A 12,318-nucleotide genomic window follows, 5' to 3' on the forward strand; every position below is an offset into this window, starting at 1 on the left:
GGGAGGTCACCATCGCCATGAACTCAATATCACCCATCTCTGGTTCGAGGTAGCGCGTCCTCTCGAACATTTGAGACAAGTGTGTCTCCAGAGTTCGGTTCTTCTTGCTATCATACCGCTCGGTATGCAGACGTGCTCTCAGTGTTCCCTGTATTTTCACATTCCAAAACTGCTGTTTGAAATGGCTTTTGAATTCTTGGTAGGAAGTGATAGTACTTTGTAATACCTCCCACCAGTAATACGCATGGTCTCTCAGTGCAGTTGCCATGCATTTCAGGCGTTCAGTATCACTTAGCCTGAACATGTCAGCGTATTCCTCGAAACGTCGAAGGAATCTCATTGGATTCTCTCCTTCATGAGCAGAGAACCTAGGCATCGCCTCTGACCATTGGCGTGCCGGGTGGTGCATCACTGCAACGGGATCCAAGGTGGTGTGTGTGTTAGCGGGGTTGGAGCGTGTGATTGGGAGCTCAGGTTGCTCAACTTGCGGTGAATCACAGCTACTGAGGATTTCATTGGCATTGGTGTTCAGGGCTGGGGCCAATGCTACATGGTGACTGGAGGTGCGAGTAAGATTGTCTACCCTCAACTGCAATACCTTCTCTTGTAGCTTGCCTACCTGCTGCTCTATGTCCATTGAAAACTCTGTCTGCCTTTTCACTAATGTGTCCACCTGCTCCCTCATGTCTGTGGTGTGATTGATTACTACATTTTCAATCATGGTCTGGCATGTAGATTGTATATTTTCCAGACTACAGCTGTTCTGAGCAGCTTGCTCAGCTAATTGATTTAACCTGTCATTCAGCTGGCTGGTCTGGGTATTTAACTCTGTTGCTAACCTAGTTGTAGTACTACTGCACTGCTGTTGTATTAGCTGCAACTGTGTATCAGTGTAGCTTTCGTGTTCTGCCAACCGCACAGAAATAGCAGCCACACTACTTTTTACTTCACCCATTTCACTTTTAAGGGTGCTATCTATGACTTCCAGTTGTTGTTTAATGCTATCTTTAGTGCTATTGAGATTCTCCTCCAACCTAGCATTTTGTTCTTGTTGTTGTTTGTCCAATTGCTGTCGAAGATTCTCCTCCAACCTAGCATTCTGTTCTTCTAGCCTAGCACTAGTGCCCTGGAGACTCTCCTCTAACTTAGCACTCTGTTTTTCTAAACTAGCTTGTTGTTGTTTGTGGTTAGCTTTCACCTCCTGCCACATGCTCTGCAGCATGATGAGCAAGCTAGCACTTGTTTCATTACTTATTGCAGCTGGCAATAAAGGCAAAGGTGTGTGTGGTGTGGTGGTAGCTTGGGGTTGTGTCACATCTACTCTAGCCGCTCCAGCATGTGTTACTGGGGTAACAAAATCTGTGTTATGTACTTGGCTAGGTGATGTGGGAACAGACACATCTACAGAGTGTGTAGACTCCACACTGCTGTCCCTGGAGCTGTCCTGACTGACCAGTCTACTCCTTCCCCTAGTTTCCATATTTACTGTTTTAATTTACCACACAAAACACAATACAAATATGCACACTATCGGGCCCCACAGTTCGTGCGCCAGAAAAAAATGTTGTGTCTCTTATTCCCTTCTGTACACAAACGTGTACGTGATGAAACTAAGATTTTCCATTTTTAATTACTCAGAACGTTATTCCAGGACTTAATACTAGGGTGCCAGAGGTCATCAATAATTAACAACAAAATAACACAAAAAAAACTTATTTTATTGTTTTAACCATAATGAGAAACCTCGAGTCATGGAAATAATAACCAAACAAACAAATATTAAATAAAGTCTATGAGATGTCGTAGATAACCTGACTCTTGAATAAAATACAAAATAAATAAAGTTCCTAAAATTGTTCACTGAGTAAAAGTTTTGGGGTTTTGCTCCGGCTTGCTCGAGCATGAAACGCCTAACCAAAAGACTTCTGGACTTGTGTACATATAGTTTGTGCTAATGTGAGTAAATTTGCCGTTAATCGCCGAAAGTCAATGTTCTACTAATTTGATAATAATCCAAAGTTTATAAAATTATAGTTCGTTTACGTTGACGGTAAAATTTACGTCAATTTTATTATATAGCGATGATGCAGACCATACCTTAACTATAGATGCTTAATGTCGTTCGTAAAATACTTCGTCACTCACGTGAATTGAATGCGATTATTCTGCATTCAATTACAGGGCGTCAATTAACATTGCCCAGTATTTTGACGTAATTTCCAGATCAATAACGCCAAAATTAGCATCGCCACGAACGAAATATTCCCAGAGGGAATACACTACCACACGCACTAAATGGCGTCATTTTCCACTCTTTCTCTTCTCTCTTGCCGAAATTAAATTGTTAATTGAAAAGAGCCAATCACGGCCGCGACACGTTAGCGTCCTTTTTAATGAAGCCAATGAAATGTCAATATCAATCAAGCATAGGCTCGTTAAAGCTGTTCCAAACGCCGCGCGATTATTTATTTTAGCAGTTGTCATGACGACACAGCACGAGATGCGCGCGCCGCCATGCGTGGAACAAAACAAAACACTGCCGAAAGTATCGGGAAGCGGTATTAACCTCGAACGTAAAACAATAATAAACAGTTTCAGTTAGTCTGATAATACCGTAGTATTACAAAGTCTTTAATAGACATGATAAACAATGTGTGTAGTACAATAATTGGCAATGCATATGGCGGAATGTTTTTTTCTTCTTCTAATATTCCATCTTAAATTTTCACTCTTTGTCTTCAGACCACGTAGACTTAAAACCACAGAAGTTAAAACCTATATATTTTAAAATGAAACTTGTAATAGTATAAAAAAAGTAATTTATATACTGCACATCACACAACAGGAAGCTGACTTGCACAACGGTTCGAATCACGTTTGCTTGACGACTTGAACGGAGTGCTGGAAGTTGTCGGTGAACCACTTGGGCAGGAAACTGTACTCCGAGGGGCCGACGATGACGTCTGCCCTCACTCGTGCCTGCCCCAGCTGCCACTCAAACTTGATGACAGAGTCCGGACTGTTCTCTGGCAGATGCTGCTTCGCGCTCTTCTTCACTTCCTCCAGGAATTTGTTCATGAAGTCCAAGCACTTGTCAGACTCCCAGGCCTGCCATTCCTGAAAGAAAATAACACGGCTTCGCTTCAACTAATTCAATCAGCAGCGGTCAGTTTAACTGTAATCTTGCAAGATACGGAGCGTTTAACAGTAGCGACCCTAACAACCCTGTTTTGTACTACTGCGGACTTGGAATTGTATACGCGTTAAAATCTATTTTTATAACAATTGTTTTCCTGGCTGCTTACATATGAGCTATGTGGAAAGAAAAAAAAGTGCTAACAATTAAGATTTGACTGCACATTGTTTCCATCATGATGCATAAAAATTAAATAACTGTAATTATCTAAATAGGCTCAGCCCCCCAATCATAAACAGTCATGTACTTACGTGAACTGTGCAACGAGTGTACTAGGCTACTAGGCAGCATAAAGAATGATAATCAGTTTGTTAGTTTATTGTGCTATTTTCCACAGCTGAGATTTAAAACTCCAGTGTTAATTAAAGTGTAAGTAGTTTTGTAATGTTTGTGTTTCTTTGCCACTGAAAACCCAACGTCGGCTCCCGGTAACTTTGCACATGGCCCTACAGCCATGCTTCTAGGAGGCGACGTTTACTAATACTTTGCAAAAAAAAAAATTATGTCCGTACAGAAATTACGGACGTACGACTACCCAGTCACAGTCTATACTTACAGCTGACTCATCGAGGATTTCATCAATGTTGAATCTGTTGAGCACCTTGACAATGCCGTCGTCGCTGCGGTGCCCAAACAGCACGCAGTCGATCGCAACCGGGGCCGCTTGGCACCACACGCTCCGTAGTTTATACCTGCAAGCACGTGCAACATCGCTGTAACAGTTTGCTGGCAATGTGTTTGCTTCGTTATTTGCATGCAAAATTAAAGTTACTTTTTTTACTACACCAAGTAAGTATAACTTCTAACGCACGTACGTAAATGCACACACCCGTTTCTTTTAATACCTTACCTTTCGCAATATTCAAGACAGACTGTGTGCTGTGTTTAGTTTTTATAAATGGTAAATCAGGTTCTACAAATCTAAGTTGGTTACAATTTCATGAATCCAAGTCAGAAAATTATTGCCACACCTCCAAATGAAGTGAGTACAGCCCATGATAAAACAGGCCTGATTTGCGGGCATTCTTACCTCACGAATTGAAAAAAACAGGTTTTCTTACTTTTTGAAAGAGCTTTCGTGAGCTCGCTTCTGTATCATCCTGTGGGTCTTCAACTCCACGAATCGCGCTCTCCGCAGATCTTGGTACGAGCGCAACTCCTCCCTGCTGTCCACGCCGTCCATCTCGGCTCCGTACAGCAGGCTGTGTGTGTTCACCCTGGAGCCGTACACCACGCACAGCTCCTCGTTCTCGTTGACGGGGCGGTCGGCATCGGGCGTGCCGTCCACGGTGTCTGGACACACAACACCAGGGTACACACTAAAACACTCATCAGCTGCAAGTAGTGTACAATAGGGAAGTCTGGCACAGGGTTCACGGTGGGGTGCATGTCTACGACTGGTCGCCATCTTGGATTTTCGTGTCAAAATTCCCTTTTTTTCCTCAAAAACGACTACATATATTCCCTATTTCAAGGGGAAAAATGCCCGTTTTGAGGGAAGAATTCCCGGATTCCCTCAAGAGACACCAATTTTCCTGAGAGGGGCCATATACCTCAAAGTGAGGCCTATATCTTCAAAAAGATTTTTGAGTAATATTTAATGTCATACTGGGAATTTTGACACCAAAATCCAAGATGGCGGCTGATCACAGACCTGCACCATGCATCCCGAGCACTTGTGTTAGATTTCCCTATTACATACTACTAATACAATTTTTTTTTAAATTTTTGTATATTAACCAGGGTTGAGTCACTCAAATCTTCAAAGCCTCAAATCTCATCAAATATCTAGTATTATAAAGATCACATATTCTAGGAAAATTATTTCAGAAAGGGAAAATCTATCATTGACTAGGCCTAAATTATTTCATCCAAAAAATGACATAAAATATTTTTTTTTGTGTGTTGGCCATTGCTACATGATTTCAGATAGTTTATTTAGCACTTCAAGAAAAATTTGAAACACAAAGAGATTAGTTTCTGCACTTCATTTAACTAAGTCGTTTCAAGTTGCTGTTACCTATTTTTTGCTGGTTGGTTAAGTTTTAAGTGTGTTCATGTAATTTTCTTTTGTATTTTTTTTTACAATGATTCTCTGTTTGAATGCTGGCTGAGGCAATAGTTTGCCAGTTACGTAAGTAAGCATTGGAGAGAGACAGAAGTACTTGTGCGTGGGAAAGACTCATGATATGGTTGAAGTGCTGTTGCAGTGTGTCAGTACTGGCTGATATTTTTCTGTGTATTTTTGTGATTGGTTGTAAGTTACTTCACATGAGAGTCCTGTTTCCCTCTCGGAGAACAAAGGATGTTCATGGAGTCAGTCAGCGTCTGCACATTGTATCAAGAGGTCGCGTGTCGGGAGTTGGCTCAGATTCAACAAAGAGTGTAGAGGGAGGTAATTTTGCAGCTGTGGTCAGGGCTATACCGTCTACATTTTAACCTTCTTTTTGTATTTCGGAACTTTTTAATTAGAAATATTGGTCACAGTGGTAGGTAACAGCCCATAAGATGAGTAAGTAATTTCGTCATTGTTCCGAGGACGAAGTTCTTCGGCTTGTACCGCGAGTCACAAGCAACCACAGGATTTACTTGAGAACAGTATATAATTTTCAAAATTACTGTAACGGCAAACAATAAATTTGTGTTTTTGAGTCAGTCGGATGTTTTGTATGCCTTGTAATATTTTTTCAGTGCCCAACTTATTTCAAGTGTTCAAATGTGTGCATTCTAGACCTGATTTTGAGCTAGCCGGAGGTGTGCAGTGTCGTAATACTGCTGGTTATATTCCAACATATATGTATAATACCGGCTAATCATGTGGAATACATCTAGCGACGTAAATAGAAAATAATGGATTCAGTTATCCTAATAGCTACTCAGTACAATTATATGAACGATAGAACACAGAGATTAGATGAAACAAAGCGATAAAAAAAAAAATCTATTATATATTTTTTCCTGAAATCTTGCTAGTGTTATTAATCAATCTGATATTATAATTAATTTCAGTTATACACCTAGGTGACATGAATTTTACTCCTTGTCAGCATTAAGTCACCACACAATGCCACAATAATGGAAGCAGCGACACATCCAAGGTTTCGGTAGGGTAATTCTACAATGGTTTGACATTGCCTTCTGCAGTATCTTTACGAAGTAAGTACTACACACATATGCCTAGACCTGATGAAAAAATTTTTCACAATTTAAAAATTTCCAACTTGACTGGGAGCTGAACACCGTATTTACTCACATAATGTACGCAGTAATTAGGCTACATTTTTGACAAAAAAATGGGGTGCGGACATTATGAGGTGGAGTTCGGAAAAAAAAACTTTTTCCTCATTTGTGTAGAGTAAAAAAATTGTTCTCTCATAATTAGTTTACTAGCAGAGCGCTGGTGATTGGCGACCCTCCGCAGCGGACATTAGAAATGTGTCAGGTGTCGAGATAATTGGGTGCCGGTGATTAGTGGAAGACGCCACTCATTTTTTTTTTCTTCTCTCACTCGCGTGTGTGCTCCTACGTTCAGAAGCCGCAGCCAGCCTACACAAAATAAACGCTTTGCGTGAAAAGATATTTTTTAAATCTTTCATTGAGATGGCCAGTGACAGCACGGGGCAGATGTCTAATGTCTGCATTAGCCGGCGCCGGCGAGCCTCCCTCCCTGTCCCTTGCCCACTGTGTGTATAAAAAACCGTGCGCATGTACCCCCACCACTTCTCCGCTACCTTCCCTACTTTGTGACATAGTGTGAGTTGACGTATACTGGCTTGTGCTATATATAGCCCATCCGTTTGCAACTCGCGTGATGTCGCAGGCAGTTGCGCAGTGGAATGCGAGTTTCTGAGTCCGGACGGTTTCACCACGCTACAAAACCCTCTCAGCGACCGCTCCGGAGAAATGAACAACTCAAGGTCAAAGCATTGTTGAATATTAGTACCCTATTTGTCTAAAGAACATTACTTTGATTATGTTTAAATACAACTGCTGTGAAGGCAGAACATTGTTTAAGTCTAATCACAACACAGTGAAAGGTTTTACACCCGGCATTCTGCAATTCAGCACAATCCAGCCCTTCGCATTCAGATTGTTTTGAGTGAATTTCATCTGTTGACCTTGGATGCCAGGTCGCATTACTACGGCCGGCATTTTTAGTTTGCTCAGAGATTATCGTTGCTGTAGTTTTCATTACCAGAAGTGTTTGTTTTGTAGCTGGTAACATTTACCTAATGATTGTTTTTCAAGAAGGGATCTGAATCATGAAGGCAACATATCCGAGACATTTTCAAACAGTAATGCTCATCTGTATTTATTCTTTCCATAGAGTAGCTTAATATAACTTATTTTATAAACCACTGTACCGTATATTTATTTTTATTTGGTATGCACATTAAAAATATGATGTTCCATAATCCAGCATGGCAGTGGTACTGAACATGCCTGAGAAAAGATGTTTATGCCATGATTCAATTTTATCTGCAATAGTTTTTAAGTCAAGGTAACATTTCTTGCATATATATAGGCTCATATATATATATATATATGATCATAGGATATCCTAAAATTCAACATCAAGCTGAGAACAGTTGATAAGCAAATTAATTACAGTTCAATAAAACCAAAATTTAAAAAAAGTGGCATAATTTTTTAGTTACATGCATTTTCATAATTTAAGGGCAAAAATGTTTTGGTCAACTTATGTGGCAAAAATTTATAATCGGGTAGGTAACTTTGACTATTCATAATGTAAAAAGGTTACTATTCTAACTTAGCAATTTATTTTAAAAGAAAGCTTATTAAAGCAGGTTAAATACTTTTTGCCACATTAGTCTAGCAAAAAAAAAATTTCAGCCCAAAGTTTTGTATGTTTGATTTCATTTTTAAGTTTTATCAATAGAAGGATTATTCAGGATTACATAATAACAATCAGTATATAATATTTTGGCAGAGAGTGGGGATAACAAAACTTTTGAAAAAAAATGCCTTTAAGGGCTCCGCCTACCCGGGCACACACACAGGAAAAATGTGATTTCAGAAATACTCAAGACATCCAGGTGGAGTCTGCTTACAAAAAGCATTTAAGAGTTCGCTGAGGGCCTAAAAGTACTTTTAAATTCGGATTAAGTTTTTTAACTGAATTTTTAGAAGAGTTAAAATGGCTGAAACGTGTATTTTCGGAGTAATTTTTAGGGGTAAAACAACCAGTACAGATTCTTGAAAGCACTCAAGGGCCTTGCATTACATCTTTATCTTCATTTCTCGGCCATATAATGTTACGATCACCGTTCATATTTCACAGTTGTCCTGTGATGACAAAAAGACTGCACGCCAGTTCAGAGACTTGCACTTGGAGGCTATATTGCGCTAAAAATACCAGCAAGCATCGCGCTTAACATCCAACCTCACTAACTCACATAAACCCCCGACAAGGCGGGCCCCTTAACTTAAAAACCGTGGCACTTTTCATTTTTTTTTTTATTCTAATTAACATTGGCCCGTTAACTTTTGACTTTACGTTAAGTTTTGGGACATTCTGTGTAGTTAGTTATATTCACCTGCCAACACGTACTGCTCAAATTTTCGTCCCCACATCATAAATCTCTTCTGCTCCAGAGTCTCGTGTGCACGTTTCTGCTTGTGTTCTTCTGTTTCCTTGGCGCACAAGTAGATTGTCCCCTTCCAGATGGACGCGCAGATTATCCACCCATCAAAATTCTCGTATGGTGTGGACAGCAGTTTGCTCAGCAGTCCACGGTACGAAACAAAGTGCACAGGAGTCCTGCAAAAATAAACAAAAATCAGTTTTAATTTTAGTAATCCCCATTAAGTAATGCACAAAACCGTAAATCACGACATCCAACTATGTAATATTAAAAATACCTATGAATGTTTGTTAATCACGCCCGAACCCCTGAACAAATTTGGATGAAATTTGGCATTCAGCTAGCTGACATCCTGGATTAACACCTAGACTATATAATTCTAAAATTCCATCCCTAACGGAGTGAAAAGGCGGTAAATTTGGTTTTAAAATAGAAAATCATAAGAGGTAAGTTATAGACATACAAACAGCGAGTGAGTGTCATTTCTCAATGTCTGCCACACGGTCATACACATAGTAAGGTCTGGCAACTTCCTATCCTTCTCCTTGACAAGACCCATGAGCTTAGTAGAGCTCACAGCAGTTAGCGAACTAATAGTGCTAATAACAGTTTAGTCAACAAACGGCGTTGCCTTGATTTTGATATGCACTATCGTCTGGTATGTCCATCACGTCTTGCCTAGAAGTTAAGTGCCTTCCCACATGCTTAAGGTTGATGCACTGAAATTGTGCAGTGTTAGACCTACTTAGGCTGCATCACAGAGCTGGGCAGAAACATCATAAAGGAGATTATTCTCACTGAAGCAGCTAAAGGGGAGAGCACATTCTCAGCATTCCAATAATTCCCAATAATCTGTCATCACAATTTAAGAGGCTACAATTTCTGCTAAAGTTAGCATTTACAAAAACTGAGACAAGGCCAAATGCTGAAAGTGGCAGGAATTCATTTGGGCACACTGTGCTTCTCGCATGGTCATCTCTTTGTTGGTTTTTCAAAATTTTCCCATAACTTATACTTACTGGCAGAAAATAATAATTTGTCACACTTCCCAAATCAGCATCTGGTAGGTACATCATCACCAATCTCTGCCCGAGGCTGCTTTTTTCCCTCACACACACAGGTAATCTACACCGCTTGATCTTGTGACCTTAAAATACTTGAAGCTGTACCTCCTCTCCCTTCCTGAATGGTTGTACGGTACTTTACCTTTCACCCTCCGCGACCTGTGTGGTGCCACGTGACTTCCACACACGTTCGTCATTGAGAATCCATTTTAACAGATTGTCCAGCTTCTCGTCCTGATCACCTTTTTTAATCACGTCGTTCAGTCTATGGTTGAGATCATAGTGCACCGGTGCACCACCGTTAGGTGCTTTTAAATACTTTAACTGACTTAAATCTGCGTGAAAACCTCTCTCACTGTCCAGGCTGAAGTATCCAAGCACTTCAACGTTTCGGAAGCTTAGGTCGCGATATTCTGGGTACACATTAATGTAAAAACATTTATTATTACTTGACATATTTACATTATTTCCAGACATAACTGGATTTCTTTGCCATAAACCATTCAAGTTAAAATATTGAAATTGCTTTTCACTTTAACCTCAAAATAACATTTAGCTTTGTTTACCATATGGTTATGCGTCAACTTTTGTTTTGAACTACTAAACCAAATATTGTAGAAGAACATCAAGAAGAACATTATAGGAAACTCAGGCCATTTAACTTGGCGAGCGCAGGCGACACATGACTGCAGCGATCCTAGCGGCTTGTCCTGCATAACGCCCGCGAAAATCAAATTTCCGTGTATTATAATGGGCGATTTCGGCACATTTTTTTCTCTCGTCTTTTGAAAACCTTTTGCCATCACGAAATGAATTTACCATCCTTGCATTTGTATTAAGGGCGCGGTTACACGGGAGTCTGAACTACTTCAGGTGAACATGTTCAGCTGTTGAGTGCGGTTACTCACAGTCTGAACATGTTTCGTTCGAGGCCATTTCTCATTTAACTTAAACAGGTTGGCAAAGTAGTTCAGATCGACATATCTTCTACATTAGCCTCTGATTGGCTGGTTAGAATATAAACAGTCTTTTGCAGAAATTCAAAGATGGAAAGTGTTTCTGGCACAAGTTCGAGTAATATTTTACCGAATGCAACAAAAAAAAAAACCAACAGATAATTACATATATTTTTTAATTTATCCTGACCTTAATTTTCTTAAAACTGAGATAGGTACTCTCGCTCAAAAAATAATAAAAAATAAGTTTAAAAATTGTACTGTGCATGTTTGAATTCCCGATTTGTAAAAAAATATTGAGCAATATGTAAACACATTTCATTTCTGCTGATACTGCTGTATAAACAAGTGAGAAAATCCCGCGTTTTCTGGATGCAATTAAAAAATAGAGATCAACAACACAGTCATTCGTTGACAGTAGACAATCGGTTTTAGAGCTAAACACACTTTTCAGCAACTACCGTGTAACCGCACACTTTCGCGTTTGTAAACGTGTTTACTTAAACATGTTCACCTGAAGTAGTTCAGGGTCCCGTGTAACCGCGCCCTAAAACAGTGTTTCATAACCAGAACACGTTTTTTACAATCTACAAAGATTTATTGACTATCAGATCAGAAAAATGATGTAATTTCAAACAAAACAGACAAACTAAAGGACACAGATGAGACAGCATCTAACAATTAAATAAACACTATATCGTTTACTTCGCAAATATTCCGCAAAAAAATTTAAAACAAGTAATTTCCTAAGGAAGAGTTCATCTGGAAAAAAAATTATGGTGGATAGCGGGCTCTTCTGATAGAAAGATGCCTTAAGCCATTGTATTTGATAGCTGCATCCGGCATTGGTGATAAGGCTCTGTATTTGATTCCACATGGAGAACTGTGATAGGAAATGATTGCAATGCCCCTAAATACATGCAAAAGCATTTATTTTGTAGGACTTGTAAGTCAGAAAGCCTAGTGTTAGCCACAAACGTCATAAACATACAACTATAGTCAATTTTGGCCCTAATAAGGCTTTATAAAATAGGTAACATGAGAGTAAAAGGATCTCCAACTCATTTACTATTGCTGACCAGTTTGTAACTTGTAATGTTTCACCACTGACAATCTGTAGTTGAGTATAGTAAGATTGACAGAGAATAGATCCGAATGTTTTCTTGTAAATATTACAATCCTTGTCTTCTCATTTGATACTGTAAGGGTGTTGTCTGTTTCCCATTGTTCCAAATGTTATAGAGAGCCCACTGCATGGTCGATAGTAGGTAACTGACAAATAATATAGAAATATGTCATTAGCATTCAATGGATCTTATGTAGGGGCCAATGTTAACTAAAAGGTCCTATGTATAAAGAATGAAGAATATAGGGCTCAATACCACACCTTGAAGTCCGTGATACATCTACCTGATATAATACAGTTCCCAATTTTGATGTAAGTAGTTCTACATGTAAGAAACTGATAGAGAACATTGATGAGGGAAAGAGGGTAA

At 39.5% G+C, this 12,318-nt stretch overlaps 1 protein-coding gene across 2 annotated transcripts; it reads right to left on the minus strand.

Moving 5' to 3' along the window:
* Positions 1-1,704: 1,704 nt before the first annotated feature.
* On the minus strand, positions 1,705-10,786 carry LOC134540033 (decapping and exoribonuclease protein). 2 transcript variants are annotated; one of them, XM_063382471.1, is made up of 5 exons: positions 10,009-10,783; positions 8,755-8,978; positions 4,258-4,489; positions 3,753-3,888; positions 1,705-3,117 (listed from the first exon to the last, which is right to left on the minus strand). In XM_063382471.1, the coding sequence occupies exons 1-5, from the start codon at positions 10,341-10,343 to the stop codon at positions 2,872-2,874; spliced, it is 1,173 nt and encodes a 390-aa protein (XP_063238541.1). In that variant the 5' UTR covers positions 10,344-10,783; the 3' UTR covers positions 1,705-2,871. The 2 variants fall into 2 exon arrangements, with proteins under 2 accessions (XP_063238541.1, XP_063238542.1); XM_063382472.1 differs by having other exon boundaries at positions 1,773-3,117; positions 10,433-10,786.
* Between the last annotated feature and the right edge of the window lie 1,532 nt (positions 10,787-12,318).

The sequence above is a fragment of the Bacillus rossius genome, chromosome 16 (genome assembly GCF_032445375.1).
Source record: "Bacillus rossius redtenbacheri isolate Brsri chromosome 16, Brsri_v3, whole genome shotgun sequence".
NCBI lineage: Eukaryota > Metazoa > Arthropoda > Insecta > Phasmatodea > Bacillidae > Bacillus > Bacillus rossius.

Excerpts from the sequence above, each read along its gene's own strand:
- LOC134540033 (XM_063382471.1), bottom strand. The coding sequence starts at position 10,343 with ATGTCTGGAAATAATGTAAATATGTCAAGTAATAATAAATGTTTTTAC. Across the intron at positions 8,979-10,008 it reads CAGGTCGCGGAGGGTGAAAG|GACTCCTGTGCACTTTGTTT; the intron begins GTAAAGTACCGT and ends TTATTTTTGCAG. Across the intron at positions 3,889-4,257 it reads CACGAAAGCTCTTTCAAAAA|GTATAAACTACGGAGCGTGT; the intron begins GTAAGAAAACCT and ends ACGTGCTTGCAG.